Here is a 22,134-nt window from a genome sequence, read left to right as displayed (position 1 = left end):
CTCTAAAACCATTTTATACTGTTATCAAAGCTCAAAATCAAACTGTCTTATCAAGTCAATATTTGAAATACTCTGTCAAACAATGCTATTATAATTTAAGATCAATGTAATATGAATAAGGCTTAGTCATTTGATAATGTGCACTATCAGTCAAAACATAATTGACCAGCACTAACACATTCAGGTTACAAATGTCTGCCATATTGAACAAGAACTGTGGAAGCAACATAATCACAGATGCTTCAGCTCTTTCCTTCTCTTGTCCTTGTTGTAATAATGCACTACTGCTGTAATCATGACTATTCTGACAACCCTGTAATGTCTGGCTTGTTAAGTATTTTGTAGTGTCTAATATTGGTGGGGCTGGTTTCCCAGAATAACCCGGACACAGCTTAAGTCAAGTCCTGGGATGTATACTATAATTCAGCTTTTAGCTGCAGATGTGTACAATTCAAATTAATCGGAAATAATTTAGTGATCATGCTAAAACTGACATACACACGGTATATTTACAAAATATTGTTTCAGACCTCCATTTTTAAGCAATTGAAAACCATGACACGTCAATGTACAGTACAGGTACAGCCAGTGTTGCGTCTCAACCAGATGAAAAGGAGGCATACTGTCCATAACATTTTTTAGAAGGCTATATTATACACAGTAAAAACACCAACACTGCTTTCATTACAGCACATAGCCAAGCTAAAAGTAAATACACAGCTAAAAGACAACATAATTCATTAAAAATCATTCTGTACAGATCCCGAAAGTTTTTCATATGAATTGTAATAAAAACAGTCCCTGGACTAGGCTAAGGGTTACATATGCTGTGTTTACACAGGAAGCACAATTGACCATTTTTAAATTTCACATGAGATCTTTTTCAGAGCTGATCTGATTGGTCAAAAGACCAATTAGTGAAAACAAGATCCGAATTGGACTGCCTGTGTAAACGCAGCCAGAGAGACAGGGGTCCCTGAGAGAGAGAAAGGTATGGCAAATGTGTAAATCCGCTCAGTCAACACTTGGGCTGCGTTTACACAGGTCCATATTCACAGCTGATCTAGGATCATGTGCCCTAGGTCCATATAATGTTAGTCATTGTGATCCAAAAGGTCAAACTGAACCTAGATCAGCACTCCAACTCTGAGACACTTCATAAAGACGGGCCCAGTTTTGCCTTCAGATCAGTAAGAGTAGGATTATATAGACGGGGGGGACCTGATCCTAGATCAGCACTCTTACTTTCAGATTCTGAATACAGGACCTTGTCTCATCTCATACTATACTATGGCTGTGGGTTAGAGTACCTTCCTTGTACCTTGTATGTCACTTGCTGAAGCCTTTGATAGTCAAGGGGGCCTGAAACCACACATAGTCCTGCCAGGCAGTCTGCCTTCCTCCCTCAGACACCCCAGACCCAGAGACACTACTGGGGTCACAAGACAGAGAAATAACCTGGCTCTTCACCCGTGTGGGGACCTTGAAATCCAGCTTGGGCCGGAACCACCCCACGCCACAGTCCCTGTGGGCCAGAACCATGACCGTTGTGGCTGTGAGCCGGACAGGTTTAGCGTCAGACAACAGGTCGGCCACGAAGAGCGTGCGGAAGACTTGTCGTAGACACGAGGAGACGCGTAGGCTACGGTCGCCGGTGGCTAGTATCACATCCTCCATGTTGACTTCGTACAGCTCCTTGGGAAGGAGGAGGGAGCCGCCGAGCAGGAGGAGCACACGGGGGACCAGGGAGAGGGAGAAGAGCACTTCCAGTTGTTGTAGCACCTGCTCAAGGTCTTGGAGGGTACGCTGGCACCTCCTCCAGTCCAGGCCTTCTGCAGTGGACTGACCGGGCCTCCAGGCCACTGCCTCCTCATTCTGGGGGAAAGAGGAAGAGATTGGGCCTGGGGTCAAACAGCAACTCATAGATCCTAGACAACACTGCTAGGAGTAGGGCTATTATAGCAGCCAGTATTTATTCGGTTGGAATAAATCTGTATTGCAGGAGGTTCCCAGGGTTCATCCCCTCCGACCTTCTCCAATGCATTTTGAGAAGGTGGTGAGAAGAGATGAAAAAAGGAATCAAAGAAAGACAAATAGGGAAAACAGTCATTGATGTTAAATAGTGAGAGAAACATGGTTGAGAACGTCAGAAGCATCACTGCCCAGCACTCACCTGCATGGCAGCTTGCTGTCTCTTCTGAGAGTAAACCAGCTGGTCATAGGTCATGGGCAGCTGTTGTCTTTGGTAAAGGATACACTTCAGTATCTCACTGACGAAGCGGCAGCAGCCCTCCTGTGTGACCAAACCTGGGAACATTACCTCCACACGGCCCTCCTCCCTGGCCCTCCGTAGCGTCTCTGCATCGTCAGCCTCAGCCTGCTTGGAGGAGGTCAGAGGGGGGAGAGTGGTGGCTGTGTCTGTGCTGCTGGTCTCGGTGATAACCTGACAGGTACTGCCTGCAGATGACGGATCTGTGGATAGAACACAATAGAATCATCTGATAGGTCCACCTCAGAATTTGAGCAGATCACTGTCAAATAACACAGTTAAATAACTTTTTAGGAGATAGGTTCTGGGTTTCCGCGACTAATGACAGCCACCATGGTGGCAGGCAACCAGTCAGAGACTAGGCTGTCATAAGTGTTGTTGGTTCAATAAGCTTATTTTACTAAAAAAAAACATTTCTACAGCTGTTTCAAAGTATTGATCTCCTGACATATCATGCGTATGACCTGGCTGACTGACGTATGATACATTTATCATGGACACAGAGAGATATCGTAGCTACAAGTACAGTAGCTACCTACGAATAGCAACACGTGAACATCATGCGCAAGTGAATAGGAATAGAAGAGACTGACCAACATCAGAAACACAGGAGATGATGTAGTTTTCCTTATTTTCCGTGGTTACTACGATATCTTTGGAGTTAATCTCATCTGACTTTGAGCTGTTTGGTGTGTTACATTTGCTTGTTGTTGTCGGTGTTTCCTGGGATAGTCGCCCCGAGGTTTCCGTAGCTGATTGTTCGTCTGATAAGTCGTTTGTCCGGCTCGCGACGTAACATTTGGTGTCGGATTTAATGTGTATGTTGATCCCTTTTCCTTGCGAAGTGGGGAGACACATTTTTGATCGGAGGTTGTGATCATTTGTGAATGTATTCATTGTCTCTACGCTCCCGGTGACCACCTCCCTGTTTGTTTGTTCCGCCATCGCTGACTCGTTTTGAAAAATTCCACTCAGTGCGTTGCATCATGGGAAGACGAATGGAAACCGGTCATTGCTAGAAGGGATCCAGCTCCTTCTTCTTCTTATTTGAGGTTCAACGGCGGTTGGCATCAAATACATTTAGCATTTCCGCCACCTACTACACTGGAGTATAACTCCCTTATACTTTTTTTTAAATAAATCAATAAATACCCTACCATCTAAACCTACCAACCGACTCCACTATTTAAATCTATTTAGTTCTACTTAAGGCCAACAGCCTGAAAGGATGGGACACCACCACTTAACACAGCCTGTAACTCTTCTGACGTCAAGTCTCGCAAGCCCAAATACCTCTCTGCAGCTGCCACCACCACCTCAACTTTCTTCACTGCCTCAGCATAAGACAACTTCTGCACTCCTCTAACCCTGGAAACCTCAACCTGCCTCTCTTGACCAGACATTTTAGATCCACAGCCCCATGGACACCCCTACAATTAACACATACCACTACTTTCCCCAGTGCTACACATTCCTTTGTCTCATGCCCTTCTGCACACTTCTCACACCTAGGAACCTCCCTACATACTGCTGTGACATGCCCATAAGCTTGACACCTGTAACAAAGTAATGTATTTGGCACAAAAGCTTGCACGGGATAACTTATATATCCTACCATCACTATGTCAGGCAAAGACTCAACATCAAAACTGAAAAGGACAGACCGATTCTTCTTTTTCACCACTCACGCCACCCTGTCTGCGTTGCACCAAACGACGAGCATCACAAAAAAACAGGAATCTTAAGGGATCCAGCTTTAGTCAAATGAACGTCAAAAGTAGAATTTGGGGGGATTTTAAATCAAATCAAATGTATTTATATAGCCCTTCGTACATCAGCTGATATCTCAAAGTGCTGTACAGAAACCCAGCCAAACAGCAAGCAATGCAGGTGTAGAAGCACGGTGGCTAGGAAAAACTCCCTAGAAAAGGCCAAAACCTAGGAAGAAACCTAGAGAGGAACCAGGCTATGTGGGGTGGCCAGTCCTCTTCTGGCTGTGCCGGCTGGAGATTATAACAGAACATGGCCAAGATGTTCAAATGTTCATAAATGACCAGCATGGTCGTATAATAATAAGGCAGAACAGTTGAAACTGGAGCAGCAGCACGGTCAGGTGGACTGGGGACGGCAAGGAGTCATCATGTCACGTAGTCCTGGGGCATGGTCCTAGGGCTCAGGTCCTCCGAGAAAGAGAAAGAAAGAGAGAATTAGAGAAAGCATATGTGGGGTGGCCAGTCCTCTTCTGGCTGTGCCGGGTGGAGATTATAACAGAACATGGCCAAGATGTTCAAATGTTCAAAAATGACCAGCATTTACCAGTTTAACTAACCCTAAACCTTTTCTAAACATTTACCTAATTCTCTTAAACCTGCTACATGTATTATCACAACCTACTCCCTAAGTTCTCTTAACCTGCTACATGTATTATCACAACCTACTCCCTAAGTTCTCTTAACCTGCTACATGTATTATCACAACCTACTCCCTAAGTTCTCTTAACCTGCTACATGTATTATCACAACCTACTCCCTAAGTTCTCTTAACCTGCTACATGTATTATCACAACCTACTCCCTAAGTTCTCTTAACCTGCTGTGAAAAGTCAAATCTGACTTTAATTTGACAAAAGCTCCATTACGAAAAAAGATTGCAGACAGAGTGTAGTATAACTGCAGTATGCGACAAATACTGCGTCCAAAATACCATAGTCGACTGCAGTTACTGCACTTTGACAGCAGTTTCAAAACTCAAATCTTTTTTTGGATCAAAGGTGTTTATAACTAACCCAAGACAGACCACAGCACTTCTTCTTTTTCTTCTTTTTTTTCTTCTATGATATCATGGCTGCAAATAAATGTTTAAAGTGCATGCCGTCACCTACTGTGCTTGAATGTCCGATCAATCATGATCTGCCCAATTCTATACTACCATGAAAATTCTAAACCAAAATAAATCCCTACTAACTTCTACCACAGTCTCTCCCCCCAAAAACTCCCCAACCCCATTAAACTTGATCTATATTATGCTGAAGAAAATCCACCCTTAGGAGTGTTCAGCATGTCAGCAGCCATTTCAACAGTAACGTATGTTACCCACAGTATCTCTTTTGCCATCTCCACAATAACCTTCATCCTGGCATTTCTGCTTTCCACAACCGAGTTGTATTGATAACCTTACCAATTAAAGCTATGAAGTCAACTTTATTAATGATCAAAGTGTCATTTGACACTGCACATTCATGAGTTCAAGATTTTATGAGCAGGCCTCAAAACCATGGCAAGGCCAGTAGAAGCACTGACTACAGTTGCTACTCCAGAAACATCCATGTAAGCTCCATCAGTCCACACTGTAGTTCTACCAAAGGAGCAGCTACTCTTCCTGGGGTCCAGCAAAATGAAGGAAGTTTATAAAATTTTAAAACACAATACATTCACAGATTTCACAACACACTGTGTGCCTCAGGCCCCTACTCCACCATTACCACATATCTACAGTACTAAATCCATGTGTATGTATAGTGCGTGTGTGTGTGTGTGTGTATATGCATGTGTCTGCGCCAATGTTTGTTTATCTTCACAGTCCCCGCTGTTCCATAAGGTATTTTTGCATCAGTTACTTGATGTGGAATAGAGTTCCATGTAGTCATGGCTCTACGTAGTACGGTGTGCCTCTCATAGTCTGTTCTGGACTTGGGGACTGTGAAGAGACCTCTTGTGGCATTTCTTGTGGGGTATGCATGGGTGTCGGAGCTGTGTCTACCAGCAGTTTAGACAGACAGCTCGTTACGTTCAACATGTTTATACCTCTCATAAATAAAAGTAGTGATGAAGTCAATCTCTCCTCCACTTCAGCCAGGAGAGATTGACATGCATATTATTAATATTAGCTCTCTGTGTACATCCAAGGGCCAGCCGTGCTGCCCTGTTCTGAGCCAATTGCAATTTTCCTAAGTCCCTTTTTGTGGCACCTGACCACATGACTGAACAGTAGTCGAGGTTTGACAAAACTAGGGCCTGTAGGACCTGCCTTGTTGATAGTATTGTTAAGAAGGCAGAGCATTGCTTTATTATAGACAGACTTCTCCCCATCTTAGCTACGACTGCGTCAATATGTTTGGACCATGACAGTTTAGAATCTAGTGTTACTCCAAGCAGTTTAGTCATCTCAACTTGCTCAATTTCCACATGATTTATTACAAGATATAGTTGATGTTTGGGGTTTAGTGAGTGCTTTGTTCCAAATACAATGCTTTTAGTTTTAGAAATATTTAGGGCTAACGTATTCCCTCCACACACATAGAAACTCTGGCTTTACTCAAAGTCAGTGACAATACAGTGCATATGGGACAAATTCTCAAACATTGAAACTAAGGAATCCTATCTGTACATTTTCTTTAATATCACCTATGGACATAGATATTGTGACCCCATTGATGACTCCGCTCAACATAGCATAAGCATCAGGTAAGCATTTCACTGTAAGACCTATTGTATTCAGCGCATGTGACAAATAAAATGTGATTTGAGGTACATTGCTTTTAATCTTCTTCCCATTAACCTTTTCCATTTGCAGAATCTTCCCTTGCTGAGCCTGGCTATCCACAGCCTGTCGTTTTCAATGGGAACAAATTAGTCATAGTAGGCAGAACAATGAAGGGGACAGAGCCAAGCACGAGCAAGCGCAACCTGGCTAGCGAGATCCTATTGCAGCGTTCTAGCACGTATTTGGCTTTAGGGAACGCCTACTCTAAAATGCGCGTGTGCGATAAACAACGCAATTTTTTAAACCTATGGCAAATGGTAAAGACTACAAAACTTAGTCCACTCTGTTCGTAATAAATTATAGTTTTGGGAGCAGAAAACTGTTGCGATCAAATGTTTCATCGATGAGAACATTTGACAGAATTTCGTCCACAAAACATCTCACTCCATCTTCTCCCACTGGACACTGGGCCTTCTCTAGCCACCATATAAAGGTAGTGAGTAGAAACGCCAAGCGGATGCTTCACATTTATACATCCGGCTAAATATCTGTCTCATTGTTCTATCTGTGTCGGAATATCTTCTTGACATGCCCGTGGAAGACTGGAGCCCAAATCCTATGAACTCAAATCAGGTAGAGCCACCTAGCGGTGAGTCTGTGCAGACGGGGACAAGCACAGTTGCAGCTGCTGCATCGCGCAGTTAATCAAGTTGATATCAGTCCGTTCTGAGAAGTAAACTATTGGAAGAGGCCTGCAAACGAGTAAGTTTCCCACAGCTATTAAAACTGAATCAATATGTTGCCATTTCAAAGTTAACGGATTGTAGCTACGTATGTGACTGACACGGTGCACTTCTCAGGTGACTTGGACGAAAGTGCGCTGTGCCATGGCGTCAGTGCGTGTGGCTGTCCGTGTAAGACCCTTGATCAAGAGGTCTGTATACTGTCAGTCAATACGCACTATGGCAACGTTAATGAACAGTATTTCCAGCACTTCTACATAGTTTGACATTACTTATTATTCTTCTCTTGGGTACATTGAGCGGCATTTTGAAAACAGTATAAGTGGAAAGTAAAAATGTTGCAGTTTTAAAGTAACTGTTCAGTTACTATCTCATATGTTCATATTCTGTTAACTCCTACCAAAATAATGTTGTTGACTCATCCTATAGTGGTATTTGTGGCCAAGGCATATGTTCTAGAATAAACACTTCCAAAAACTCCACCTCAAACAGCCCGTTTAAAACATGCTTGTGATTTCCTCAGAGGATGATGTCTGGCCAATCAGCAGTCTACTCACCTTAATATTTTTAATGACCAGTATACACCTGCACCATTCTGTTGTTTGGGTGCTTCCACACTATCAACACAGAAAAGATGCTTTTTAACATACGATTTCACTTGTCATTAATTATAGGTCATATGTCAGACATTTGCAAACATTGGACAATCACTTTAAAGGTTGGCTTTGGGTAAAAACTCAAATACTTAATTTAAACTGTGTAACTGATTTAATGTACTATCACAGGCTTTCCCAAACTCATATCTCATTTTTCAACTAGGCCTTTATTATTATTATTATTTTTACATTTTATTTAACTAGGCAAGTCCAGTTAAGAACAAATTCTTATTTTCAATGACTATCTATGAACAGTGGGTTAACTGCCTTGTTCAGGGGCAGAACGACAGATTTGTACCTTGTCAGCTCAGGGATTCAATCTTGCAACCTTTCGGTTACTAGTCCAACGCTCTAACCACTGGGAATGTACAGTCATGTTGACATATCAGTATTTTTTGTTTGTCATATGACTTAGCCCTTTAATGGACTATAGAAGCCTAATGTTACTCTTTATAGGGTTAGGGTTCCCACATAACCATATGTCCATGTTACAGAGCTTGTTTACGGAAAACAGAGCAGAGTCTACTATCTGTGCTAATCATCTGCGTCTACGAACACCTGTGTGCAATAGGAATACACATGTGTTGTCACTGAAAAAGAGGGGGCATTATGTTTCTAGAACAATATTGCAATTGAGAATTGATTCACGTTTAGATGAAGTATTTGGCTGCCACAGCCAATTCTCCCCTAAACAGAACATTTAAGATCCTTGGACTATAAAGGTGTGTGGTAATATAACCGTGTTTTAAAATAAAATAATTTCTCGCTGATATAGAATAACAAAACCGCAAGCGTAAACATTTCGAACAAGCGTTGGGGCTCTTAATAAAACTCCCCCGGCCAGAAGATACTATCATCAATAGGGGCTAAATGTAGTTGGCGTCTATATGGGCTAGATATGACTCCGCATATGAATGAAGGCTCTATATGTTTTGATATAGTCATGATTCACACAAAACATGTTGAAGTCCAATGGTGATTTTTCAAAGAATAACTGCACAGTTCAAAATCTAATTACCTGATAAGAGGGGGATTTCTGATTCAAGTCAATTATCATCACGACACTGACTGTATTTATCAAGGCACTAACAATCAATTGGCTGTAGGCCTACATTGGGCATTGTATTCAGTTTTCTACATAAAACAGCCTGACTGACTTCAAGTAAACTGCTCAAAATTCTACATTAATTTCACAGAGAAAAGGAAGTGTCTGCGAAGGTCATTATCCACATGGAGGGGAGCACCACTTCTATAGATTGCAACAAAAAGGTGAATTATTGATTCATGTCAATTGCTACATATATTTTTTTTATATATTCAAAGAACAGACAATGTTAGAGACATCTTTGTACAAATATCAGGAACAACTAAAGGCTCTAGAATGAGGATGACATGTTGCATAATGACTAAAATAACAATACCCCTCCTGTTTTATAAATTAATCTAAGCTATTATGCTTGTAGCACATTTCCAAAGGCACCCCTGGCACTGGGCTGAAGGACAGAGTCAGACAGTCATTCTCCTATGATTTCTCCTACGATTCTACGGATGTCGGAAGCCCCAACTTTGTGCCTCAAGAGAAGGTATAGAACACACACACACCTCTAAACCTGCAGCCACTCTCAAGCCAGGTGGTAAGCTGTTGGTTACAATTTCATTAGCTATACTCTGTGGTGTGTGTGTTCTCTTTTCTACATCGAGAAGAGGCTGTACATCTCTTATCTTCAGCTCCAGACTTGAGTCCTGCAGTGATGTTCTTCAAGTTCTTTGTACTCTAGAGCAGAACCCTCAGATACTGACGGAACTCACCCTGTTTTCACACATGCTTCAGGCTTAACCCCTATTTCACCTCTTACTCTCACCCCCAGGGCCCTCTTCAACCACCCCCATCACTGTTGCACCCCATATAATTACATATAGGACACCTCTATGCTCCTCTCTCACCACTGTCTACTATGATTCCAGTGTTTTGTACACCATGCACTGTCTGAGGCTGTATATAATACTATACATTTTGAAGTAAGACCAACTCTTGTGAACCTGTCCCGAACCATTGCATACTCTGTACCTAAAACCAAATCAAAATCAAATCAAATGTTGTCATATGCGCTGAATACAATGGGTGTCGACCTTACAGTGAAATGCTTACAAGCCAAAAATAATAAAATAACAAATAATTAAAGATAGGGTAGTGCAAAAAGTCTGGGTAGCCATTTGATTAGATGTTCAGAAGTCTTGTGGCTTGTTTAGCTGTTTAGAAAATCTAGACTTGGCGCTCCGGTACCGCTTGCCATGTGGTAGAAGAGAGAACAGTCTATGACTAGGGTGGCTAGAATCTGACAATGTTTAGGGCCTTCCTCGGACACAACCTGGTATAGAGGTCCTGGATGGCAGGAAGCTTGACTCCAAGTGATGTACTGGGCCGTACGCACTACCCTCTGTAGTGCCTTGCAGTTGGAGGCTGAGCAGTTGCCATACCAGGCAGTAATGCAACCATTCAGGATGCTCTCGATGGTGCAGCTGTAGAACCTTTTGAGGATCTGAGGACCCATGCAAAATCTTTTCAGTCTCCTGAGGGGCAATAGGTTTTGTCGTGCTGTTGGGTTCTGAGGATATGAAATATACTTATTCATATCACTGAGGGAGAGAGGGTAATGTGTAATGTTTGCATTATATCAGGTATCCTATTGAAATATTGAGTGCAGGGAAGCGATCACATGTGGCAGACATTGATAAGGGGAGAGAGCCATGGATTAGTGATGAAGGGGGGTCGAGATCCGGTCAGGTTACATTAAGGGAGAAGTACGTTTATGGCCGTATTACTTTGTCCTGCCTAGCAGTAAAGACACAATGTTTGTTCAGATGTGTAGGAGGAGACTCGGCCTAGGAGAAAGGGTTAAATATCAGTGCTTGTGTGAACAATGTCTTTGTCTAATGCAGCTGTATTGATCCTCTGGGAAGAATAAACTTGGTTAAGCTTTCATAGTGTCAGTTGAGTTTTAACTCTGAGAATTAGTACGTAACAGTGCCCTCATCATGATTGTCTTGGTGTGCTTGGATCATGTTATTTTGTTGGTGATGTGGACATCAAGGAACTTGAAGCTCCACTATAGCCACATCAATGAAAATGGGGGCGTGCTTGGTCCTCCTTTTCCTGTAGTCCACAATCGTCTCATTTGTCTTGATCATGATGAGGGAGAGGTTGTTGTCCTGGCACCACACTGCCAGGTCTCTGACCTCCTCCCTATAGGCTGTCTCGTCTGTGATCAGGTCTGTTGTCATCGGCAAACTTGATGATGGTGTTGGAGTCGTGCCTGGCTATGCGGTCATGAGTGCACAAGGAGTATAGGAGCGGACTGAGCACGCACCCCTGAGGGGGCCCCGGTGCCTGGTTCCTCTCTAGGTTTCTTCCTAGCTTCTGGCCTTTCTAGGGAGTTTTTCCTAGCTAGCCACTGTGCTTCTACACCTGCATTGCTTGCTGTTTGGGGTTTTAGGCTGGGTTTCTGTACAGCACCTTGTGGCATCAGCTGACGTAAGAAGGGCTTTACAAATAAATTTGATTGATTGAGAATCAGCGTGCCGGATGTGTTACTTAATCTTACAGCCTGGGGGTGGCCCGTCAGGAAGTCCAGGATCCAGTTGCAGAGGGAGGTGTTTAGTCCCAGGGTCCTTAGCTTAGTGATGAGCTTTGAGTGCACTATGGTGTTGAACGCTGAGCTGTAGTCGATGAATGGTATTCTCAAACAGGTGTTCCCTTTGTCCAGGTGGGAAAGAGCAGTGTGGAGTGCAATAGAGATTGCATCATCTATGGATCTGTTGGGACGGTATGCAAATTGGAGTGGTTCTAGTGTTTCTGGGACAATGGTGTTGATATGAGCCATGACCAGCCTTTCAAAGCACTTCATGGCTACAGATGTTTGTGCTACGGGTCAGTCTTTTTCCTATTTTGTTGCATTACAACCTGTATTTAAATGGGTTTTTATTTGGATTTCATGTAATTGACATACACAAAATAGTCTAAATTGGTGAAATGAAAAAAATAACTTGTTTCAAAAAAATGGAAAAGGGGTGCATGTACATGTATTCACCCCCTTTGCTATGAAGCCACTAAATAAGATCTGGTGCAACCAATTACCTTCAGAAGTCACATAATTAGTTATATTGCGCACAGGTGGACTTTATTTAAGTGCCACATGATCTCAGTGTATATACACACACCTGTTCTGAAAGGCCCCAGAGACTGCAACACCACTAAGCAAGGGGCACAACCAAGCAAGGGGCACTATAAAACCAAGGAGCTCTCCAAACGGGTCAGGGACAAAGTTGTGGAGAAGTACAGATCAGGGTTGAGTTCTAAAAACTATCAGAAACTTGGAACATCCCATGAAGCACCATTTAAATCCATTATTAAAAAATGGAAAGACTATTGCACCACAACAAACCTGCCAAGAGAGGGCCACCCACCAAAATTAACGGACCAGGCAAGGAGGGCATTGATCGGAGAGGCAACAAGGAGACCAAAGATAACCCTGAAGTAGGTGCAAAGCTCCAAAGCGGAGATTGGAGTATCTGTCCAGAGGACCACTTTAAGCCGTACGCTCCACAGTGCTGGGATTTACAGACGAGTGGTCAGAAAAAAAAACATTGCTTAAAGAAAAAAAATAAGCAAACATGTTTGGTCTTTGGCATGTGGGAGACTCCCCAAACATATGGAAGAAGGTACTCTGGTCAGATGAGACTAAAATGTAGCTTTTTGGCCATCAAGGAAAACGCTATGTCTGGCGTAAACCCAACACCACCTCATCCCGAGGACACCATACCCACAGTGAAGCATGGTGGTGGCAGCATCATGCTGTGTAGAGGTCGACGGATTCCGATTTTTCAAAGCCGATACTGATTTATTGGAGGACCAAAAAAAGCCGATACCGATTAATCGGCCAATTTTTATTTGATATATTTGTAATAATGACAATTACAACAATACTGAATGAACAATGAACACTTGTTAATATAATACATAAATAAAATATATTTAGTCTTAAATAATGAAACATTCTTAATTTGGTTTAAATAATGGAAAAACACAGTATTGGAGAATGAAGTAAGTGCAATATGTGCCATGTAAAAAAGCTAACGTTTAAGTTCCTTGTTCAGAACATGAAAGCTGGTGGTTCAATATTCCCAGTTAAGAAGTTTAGGTTGTAGTTATTATAGGAATTATGACGCGTCGACTATTTCTCTCTCTACCATTTGTATTTCATATACCTTTGACTATTGGATGTTCTAATAGGCACTAGTATTGCCAGCCTAATCTCAGGAGTTGGTAGGCTTGAAGTCATGAACAGCTTGTGAATCAAGCATTGCTAAGAGCTGTTGGCAAACGCAGTAAAGTTTGAATTAATGCTTACGAGCCTGCTGCTGCCTACCACTGCTCAGTCACTACTATATCAAATCATAGACTTAATATAATAAACACAGAAATACGTGCCTTTGGTTATTAATATGGTCAAATCCGGAAACCATCATTTTGAAAACAAAACATTTATTCTTTCAGTGAAATACGGAACCGTTCCGTGTTTTATCGAACCGGTGGCAACCTTAAGTCTAAATATTGCTCTTACATTGCACAACCTTCAATGTTATGTCATAATTATGTAAAATTCTGGCAAATTGTTGCGCAACGATCCAGACTGCCCAAACCGTTGCAAATACCCTGACTCTGCATGCAATGAACGCAAGAGAAGTGACACAATTTACCTAGTTCATATTGCCTGCTAACATGAATTTCTTAACTAAATATACAGGTTTAAATAAATATACTTCTGTGTATTGATTTTAAGAAAACCATTGATGTTTATGGTTAGGTACATTAGTGCAACGAATGCTCTTTTGTTAAAACATCACCCGTTTGGTGAAGTAGGCTGTGATTCGATGATAAATTAACAGGCACTGCATTGATTATATGCAACACTGGACAAGCTATGGTTGATGATATTACTAGGTTAATAAGTGATTGTTAAAATTGATTTTTGTTTTTTTAATAAGATAAGTGTAATGCTAGCTAGCAACTTACCTTGGCTCCTTGCTGCGCTCGCGTAACGGGTGGTCACCTTCCAGCAGGGCAATGACCCTAAGCATATTGCTAATGCAACACTCGAGTGGTTTAAGGGGAAACGTGTAAATGTCTTGGAATGGCCTAGTCAAAGCCCAGACCTCAATCCAACTGAGAATCTGTGGTATGACTTAAAGACTTTAAATGACTTTCTTCCTGAATGAACCAATTGTATCCATGTTTTAAATATCTCTCTCTGCAAATGGATCCTGGACTTCCTGACAGGCCGCCCACAGGTGGTGAGGGTAGGCAACAACACATACGCCACGCTGATCCTCAACACGGGGCCACCTCAGGGGTGTGTGCTCAGTCCCCTCCTGTACTTCCTGTTCACTCATGACTGCATGGCCAGGCACGACTCCAACACCAAGTTCTCCGATGACACAACAGTGGTAGGCCTGATAGCCAACAACGATGAGACAGCCTATAGGGAAGAGGTCAGAGACCTGGCTGTGTGGTGCCAGGACAACAACCTCTCCCGCATCGTGGTCAAGACAAAGGAGATGATTGTGGAATACAGGAAAAGGAGGACCGAGCATGTCCCCATTCTCATCGACGGGACTGTAGTGGAACAGGTTGAGAGCTTCAAGTTCCTTGGTGTCCACATCACCAACAAACTATCATGGTCCAAGCACACCAAGACAGTCGTGAAGAGGGCACGGCAAAGCATATTCCCCTTCAGGAGACTGAAAAGATATGGCATGGGCCCCGAGATCATCAAAATGTTTTATAGCTGCACCATCGAGAGCATCCTGACCGGTTGCATCACTGCCTGGTATGGCAACTGCTCAGCCTCTGACCGCACGACACTACAGAGGGTAGTATGTACAGCTCAGTATCTTACTGGGGCCAAGCTTCCTGCCATCCAGGACCTCTATACCAGGCTGTGTCTGAGGAAGGCCCTAAAAATTCCAGCCACCCTTGTCATGGACTGTTCTCTCTGCTACTGCATGGCAAGCGGTACCAGAGCGCCACATCTAGGTTCAAGAGGCTTCTAAATGGCTTCTACCCCAAGCCATAAGGCTCCTGAACGGCTAATCAAACGGCTACCCAGACCCCTCTTAAGCTGCTGCTACTCTGTTTATTTGCTATGCATAGTCACTAACTCTACCTAAATGTACATATTACTAACCGGTGCCCCCGCACATTGACTCTGTACTGGTACCCCCTGTATTAAGCATCACTATTGTTATTTTACTGCTGCTGTTTAATTAGTTGTTACTCTGATTTTCAATGTAACTTCTTTTCCTCCTCTTAAAGCATTGTCGGTTAAGTGCTTGTAAGTAAGCATGTCACTAAGATCTGCACCTGTTGAATTCAGCGCATGTGACATAAAATGTGATTTGTTACTCTCCACTAATCAGAACATGTGATGAGTGGAGTCGTCTGAGTCCCGTCCCTTTAGTCTCTCTCCCAGATCTCTCTCTCCTCCTTGCACAGCACAGGAAACACTCAGTACACAAGTCAGACCGTCTGAGGCTAATGAGTTTTCTGCTTGTCTAACCACCAGGAGACTTTTATACAAGGTCAACGGCACCATGCAGAGCTGCTGTCAACATGTAGGATAATCATACAGGGTTGTTAATAACATTATTCACTATCTGCAGTGTGTGCTAATTAGAAACAAGGACAGGACATCACAAATCAGAGTGGACCGACGTGCTGTTACGCCTCAGTGACGCTAACTCCACATTAGATGCCCTGGCTGGCTGGCTAGTTGGTATTTGTAGGCTGTTAAAGCAGTTGCCTGAATGGATGAGTCTGTGTGTACAGGACAGAAGAGGAGATGGAATATAGGAAACGTTTTACCACAGCCTCTAATGGTGAACAGGGATAGTACTAAGGTTAATCAAATACAGTTTTAATTTATAATAAATGTAAATAATTCTGAAGGGTATTATATAATTACAGTATGTATGTTTAGCAAATATAAATGTAAGTCCTCTGTCATACTTTCTACTGTTGCAGGGAGATTTTGGTCTGATTCCACGGATCTGTGAAGGCCTGTTCTGTCAGATATCAGAGAAGAGCCAGGGGGATGGGGCCTCCTTCCGCACAGAGGTCAGGTAAGAGTCAGCACTGCTGCGCAACAAGCAACAACAACCAGGATGCTGTCACGGAACATTTTATGGTGACGCAAGAGATGGCTACAAGGTACAGATTTCCTCTGGGGGACCAGTAGCAGTTTAAATACGTCTGGCAGACACCGTGGTCCAATGGTCTTGGCTGGAGGGCATATTAATTAAGCTCCTCTCTAACAAGTAACTAATTACCTGACAAGTGAGGAATGGACCATGTGCGGCCATCTCTGTTGGTTTTTGCTGCGTTTACCTGACTAGACTTTTAGCCAGTAGTGCAGATAAGAACAATATGTGGAGGATGCCCCAACTGGAAGTCTGAGGGATAATAGCTAGCTATCCACTAGCTGAATTAATTGCCAAACCCCATAGATAAGTGCTAGCTGACCTGACTGCCAATCCTCATAGGAAAGGCTAGCTGAGCTAATTGCTACAGTAGCTGACCTGACTGCCAATCCCCATAGGAAAGGCTAGCTGAGCTAATTGCTACAGTAGCTGACCTGACTGCCAATCCTCATAGGAAAGGCTAGCTGAGCTAATTGCTACAGTAGCTGACCTGACTGGCAAGCCTTAAGCTTCTGCCTTAATAGACTTCTGCCCATTGTGAATGATTGAGGAGTACAGAGTGCATGCAGTAAGTCTATGCCAATGAGCATAAAGAAATGCTGTAATTTAACGTCTCTCCTGTCAGTAATAATTATTTTTGCTTTTGACTAAATAAAAACATTTCCCCAGCCACTGTCAGAATAAATGGGTTGTGAGAACTATTGTAATTCAATAAATAGCATCTAGGCGTTTTAAAATGTATTCAGTTGGAAGTTGTTTCAGCTTTCATTTGTGTGCTCACAGAGAAACCATTGTGAGCATTAAAGTAGGCAGGTCGTTGACTCGGGTTTTCCAAACAACTGAGCAATAACATTCACTGTCATTTCCTCTCGCTAACAAACGAACAGTGTCTCTGTTCAGGCGGTGAATATGATTTTCTCTGAAGTTAGTGTCTCTTTAATCTCTGTCAGTACAACAATCGATGAGAAAAATCATGGATTTTAATGTGTTTTTCTGACATGGTTTAATTGGGTAATTCGTTAACTGTGAGCTGAAAATGAGCTTGAAAATACCATTTATGTCAGTGGATGATTTGGATCTAGTGATAAGTTGTGTTGATATTATTATTATGGTTGAATGAAAGGAGCCATGTCAGTGTGACAGACATCAGGAAATGGAGTAGCTTTCTAACGTCTTCACAGACTGATGTAATTCTCTGAGGTGTGATAGTGGAATGAAGACTAGTAGTTTAAACCACAAATAGCAAACCTCTTTAGAGAATTTAGCTACTGAAGGAAGCTTGCGGTAGATTGTTCTGCAGCCCGACGATGGTGACGTGAAATGTTCAATGTGTTCCTCTGTTAGTTACCTGGAGATCTATAACGAGCGTGTGCAGGATCTTCTCACGACTAAGAAGAGCCCAGAGAATGGGTCAGGACTCAAGGTCAGAGAACACCCCAAGGATGGGCCGTATGTGGAGGGTAAGACTTCCTCTCGCACAACCATACTACCGCATTGATTAAGAACAGACCAGTGATATAATCTTGATGTTGACAAGCATATAAATACAATGAATAGAGATGGCATCTCCAGTCAAGTCAATGATGGCATAATGGGTGGACTGGCAGCCATTTTGAGTATAGGAGGTAAAAGCTGAAAGTGTACACTTCAATTTGTGCTGTGATTTGTTGAGTCAACTCAACTGACACTGCAAAAATACATTCCATTCTAAATTACCATGGCAATCCAGCATCAGTTGATAGAACATTCCAAAATGCCATGGAAATGATTGCATCACAATACCAGGCAGCCGTTACGAGTTTCCCCATGACTTTACCAGTCAAATTACCAGGGTTATAGATTCCAAGACCATTCTATTCATTATATTACCCGTTACAGACTGAATGCCGATACAGTGATGTGTCGATAGCAACAATTGATAACCTTTAAGAGAATTTAAAAAAAGTTTTGCATCAGAAACACTGTACTTTTTCAGACAGTAGAACTCTGCTCTGGCGTAGAATGTTTTGTATGTTTCCCTGACCACATTAGAAATAGCTGATTTTACTGCAGTGTCATTTTTTATGGTATGGTAGCTAGATGTTTTATTTCTACTAAATGTCTTGTTAAGTCACAGTATTTAATAAACCTTAGCATCCATTTTTTAAGGAGAGTGGTCTGAGTGCTGGCAGCTGGAGATTATTTAATTGACAGTTCTGGTGATGGACGTTAGTCCCAGAAGCGGCATTCCTTTACAGACAAGTAAAATGGCTGTTCAGTGGCGCTTCGAAACAATCTCCAGAGGTTTCATGGCAGGCATTTAAAAAGTTGTAGTGTACCTTTGCAGACAAACAAACATGTCGTAGCTGAGGTGCTTTCAAGGCGGCACTTTCCGTAAGTCTGGAAAGGGTATAGTTCTATGTTGACAAGGCTCCTTTCTCTAGTGAGATTCTCCTACTGGTATGGGCCGTAGACAGACATGATGCTAACCAACTCAGACAGGTCATAGTGGCTAACAGGATCTGAGCATGTCAGCATATGTGATGTGTTGGGTGTGACTCTCCTTGGGGTGTGTGTACAGACCTGTCGAAGCACCTGGTTCAGAACTACAGGGATATAGAGAAGCTGTTGCATGCTGGGAAAGCCAAACGCACCACGTCGAGCACGGGCATGAACGATGTTAGCAGCCGCTCGCATGCCATCTTCACCATCAACTTCACACAGGTACACACACACTGTTAGTGACCAAGTGTTCAGTACATCTATTTTGATTAAAATAACAACATATGCTACTTTTATCCAAAGCATCTTACTGTACATTGAGTCATAAAAATGTTTCTCTGTGTAACTGTGTGATCCCTGTAGGGAATTGAACCCACAACCATGCTTATAACCTTATCAAGTGGTGTGTGTGGTTGACACTTGATTTTGTAAATACATTATTTTCTAGCCTTAGGGTGCAACTGAAGACCAGCCCTCAAGAGCCAGTTAGTCCATTTATTGAGTAAATGTGTCCAATATTAGTATTGAACATGTTGCTTTGAGCCACATCCAGCTATATATGTTAAGTAGCACAGTATTGATTGTTAGTTCCCCTCTGTTAAATGGATGGTTTGCTTTGGATCCTTCTCTCCCTCCCTTCATTCCCATGGATAACAGCTCAATGTACCCATCTCCAGGCTCGTTTTGATGCAGAGCTGCCATGTGAAATGCTGAGTAAGATCCACCTGGTAGATTTGGCGGGCAGTGAGAGGGCTGACGCCACATGCGCCACTGGTGCCAGGCTGAAGGAAGGAGCCAACATCAACAAGTCCCTGGTCACACTGGGCATTGTCATCTCTGCTCTTGGTAAATGATGCTTAGTACACACACACACCAGGGTTTCTGTTAGCCGGCTTTTAGCCGATTACATATTTTCTTAATGTAAAGCCAATAAATAAAATTGCTGCTGATCAATTGTCTGGGAGAAGAAAAACAATCGAATTGGGAAATTATGCTTTTTAGCCTATTCATTCATGGAAATTCTATTCGATGGAAATGCATATTACTGTTCATGCTTATCAGTCTATAGGTTAATTTGCAAATTGTTTTGCGTGAAGTATATTCGTTATGGATCTTATTTATCACACGGGTACAGGATACAGAGCCTTTGAGCGGAAAATCTGTCAGACAGCGCGAGAGCTGCTGCTACAGCATCACAAATAGCAAAGGCAACGAAAGGAAAGCTTCATCGGCGCGTCTCACACCACTAATGAGCAGTATGCATTTGAAAACATATACTTAATTGTTTTGAAACCTGAACATTTTATTACATGTTATGAGGCATGTCTTGCTTCAAAGAAGCCTAGCCAAAACCAGACCATATCCGTGGAGGCAATTATTTTATATAAACCTTCTTTCATTGTCCAGTATGCAAAGGCACAATCCTAGTCATACAGTGGGGCAAAAAAGTATTTAGTTAGCCACCAATTGTGCAAGTTCTCCCACTTAAAAAGATGAGGCCTGTAATTTTCATCATAGGTACACTTCAACTATGACAGACAAAATTAGAAAAAAAAATCCAGAAAATCACATTGTAGGATTTTTAATGAATTTATTTGCAAATTATGGTGGAAAATAAGTATTTGGTCAATAACAAAAGTGTTTCTCTACTTTGTTATATACCCTTTGTTGGCAATGACAGAGGTCAAACGTTTTCTGTAAGTCTAAACACACTGTTGCTGGTATTTTGGCCCATTCCTCCATGCAGATCTCTAGAGCAGTGATGTTTTGGGGCTGTTGCTGGGCAACACAAACTTTCATCTCCCTCCAAAGATTTCCTGGTCCCTTTGCAGAAAAACAGCCCCAAAGCATGATGTTTCCACCCCCATGCTTCATAGTAGGTATGGTGTTCTTTGGATGCAACTCGGCATTCGTTGTCCTCCAAACACGACGAGTTGAATTTTTACCAAAAGGTTCTATTTTGGTTTCATCTGACCATATGACATTCTCCCAATCTTCTTCTGGATCATCCAAATGCTCTCTAGCAAACTTCAGACGGGCCTGGACATGTACAGGCTTAAGCAGGGGGACACATCTGGCACTGCAGGATTTGAGTCCCTGGCGGCATAGTGTGTTACTGATGGTAGGCTTTGTTACTTTGGTCCCAGCTCTCTGCAGGTCATTCACTAGGTCCCCCCCATGTGGTTCTGGGATTTTTGCTCACCGTTCTTGTGATCATTTTGACCCCACGGGGTGAGATCTTGCGTGGAGCCCCAGATCGAGGGAGATTATCAGTGGTCTTGTATGTCTTCCATTTCCTAATAATTGCTCCCACAGTTGATTTCTTCAAACCAAACTGCTTACCTATTGCAGATTCAGTCTTCCCAGCCTGGTGCAGGTCTACAATTTTGTTTCTGGTGTCCTTTGACAGCTCTTTGGTCTTGGCCATAGTGGAGTTTGGAGTGTGACTGTTTGAGGTTGTGGACAGGTGTCTTTTATACTGATAACAAGTTCAAACAGGTGCCATTAATACAGGTAACGAGTGGAGGACAGAGGAGCCTCTTAAAGAAGAAGTAACAGGTCTGTGAGAGCCAGAAATCTTGCTTGTTTGTAGGTGACCAAATACTTATTTTCCACCATAATTTGCAAATTAATTAATTAAAAATCCTACAATGTGATTTTCTGGTTTTTATTTTCTCATTTTGTCTGTCATAGTTGAAGTGTACCTGTGATGAAAATGACATGCCTCATCTTTTTAAGTGGGAGAACTTGCACAATTGGTGGCTGACTAAATACTTTTTTGCCCCACTGTATTAGCAACCTATGTTAGTTGTTGCATATTAAGTCTCCCCTCTTTCTAAATGCCCACAAAAAAATGCAGCAGATTAGAACGTTTGCCTTAAAATGTTGATACACTATTGTTTCTTCACATTATAAACACAGCAATATTTTAATCTCTGTCATATGAAACCGCTTTGCTGTGCTTTTGACAATTGCATTATGGAACGAAGATTCACCTGTATCAACATTTTAAGCTAAATGTATGTTGCATCAGATAAATTATACAAAAATAAATATAATTTTTGTACTGCTTCTTGACACACTACTTGCTTAACCTGGAAGCCAGCCGCACCAATGTGTCGGCGGAAACACAGTACAACTGGCGACCAAAGTCCATTTACAGACTCCCGGCCCACCACAAGGAGTTGCTAGAGTGTGATGGGACAAGAACATACTGGCCAAACCCTTCCATAACCAGGATGACGCTG

General features: G+C 42.4%; 2 protein-coding genes and 1 long non-coding RNA gene across 3 annotated transcripts; 2 read left to right on the top strand and 1 right to left on the bottom strand.

Annotated features, from left to right (window-relative positions):
* Window positions 1-1,230: 1,230 nt before the first annotated feature.
* On the bottom strand, window positions 1,231-3,267 carry mad2l1bp (MAD2L1 binding protein). The gene is made up of 3 exons (XM_029640038.2): window positions 2,863-3,267; window positions 2,174-2,472; window positions 1,231-1,875 (listed from the first exon to the last, which is right to left on the bottom strand). Exons 1-3 carry the CDS (start codon window positions 3,212-3,214, stop codon window positions 1,330-1,332), a joined length of 1,197 nt encoding a protein of 398 aa, XP_029495898.1. The 5' UTR covers window positions 3,215-3,267; the 3' UTR covers window positions 1,231-1,329.
* Window positions 3,268-7,295: 4,028 nt separating this feature from the next.
* Window positions 7,296-9,418, top strand: LOC135565544 (uncharacterized). The gene is made up of 3 exons (XR_010461658.1): window positions 7,296-7,512; window positions 7,611-7,684; window positions 9,346-9,418. It is a non-coding gene; the product is annotated as an uncharacterized LOC135565544 (long non-coding RNA).
* A 5,544-nt stretch (window positions 9,419-14,962) lies between these two features.
* On the top strand, window positions 14,963-19,743 carry LOC135565496 (kinesin-like protein KIF16B). The gene is made up of 5 exons (XM_065012542.1): window positions 14,963-15,079; window positions 16,230-16,327; window positions 17,750-17,865; window positions 18,966-19,108; window positions 19,564-19,743. The coding sequence occupies exons 1-5, from the start codon at window positions 14,963-14,965 to the stop codon at window positions 19,738-19,740; spliced, it is 651 nt and encodes a 216-aa protein (XP_064868614.1). The 3' UTR covers window positions 19,741-19,743.
* Window positions 19,744-22,134: the final 2,391 nt, after the last annotated feature.

Source organism: Oncorhynchus nerka, linkage group LG28 (assembly GCF_034236695.1).
Source record: "Oncorhynchus nerka isolate Pitt River linkage group LG28, Oner_Uvic_2.0, whole genome shotgun sequence".
NCBI lineage: Eukaryota > Metazoa > Chordata > Actinopteri > Salmoniformes > Salmonidae > Oncorhynchus > Oncorhynchus nerka.
Note: the sequence above shows the minus strand (reverse complement) of the source record. Positions and strands in the feature narration are given on the sequence as shown.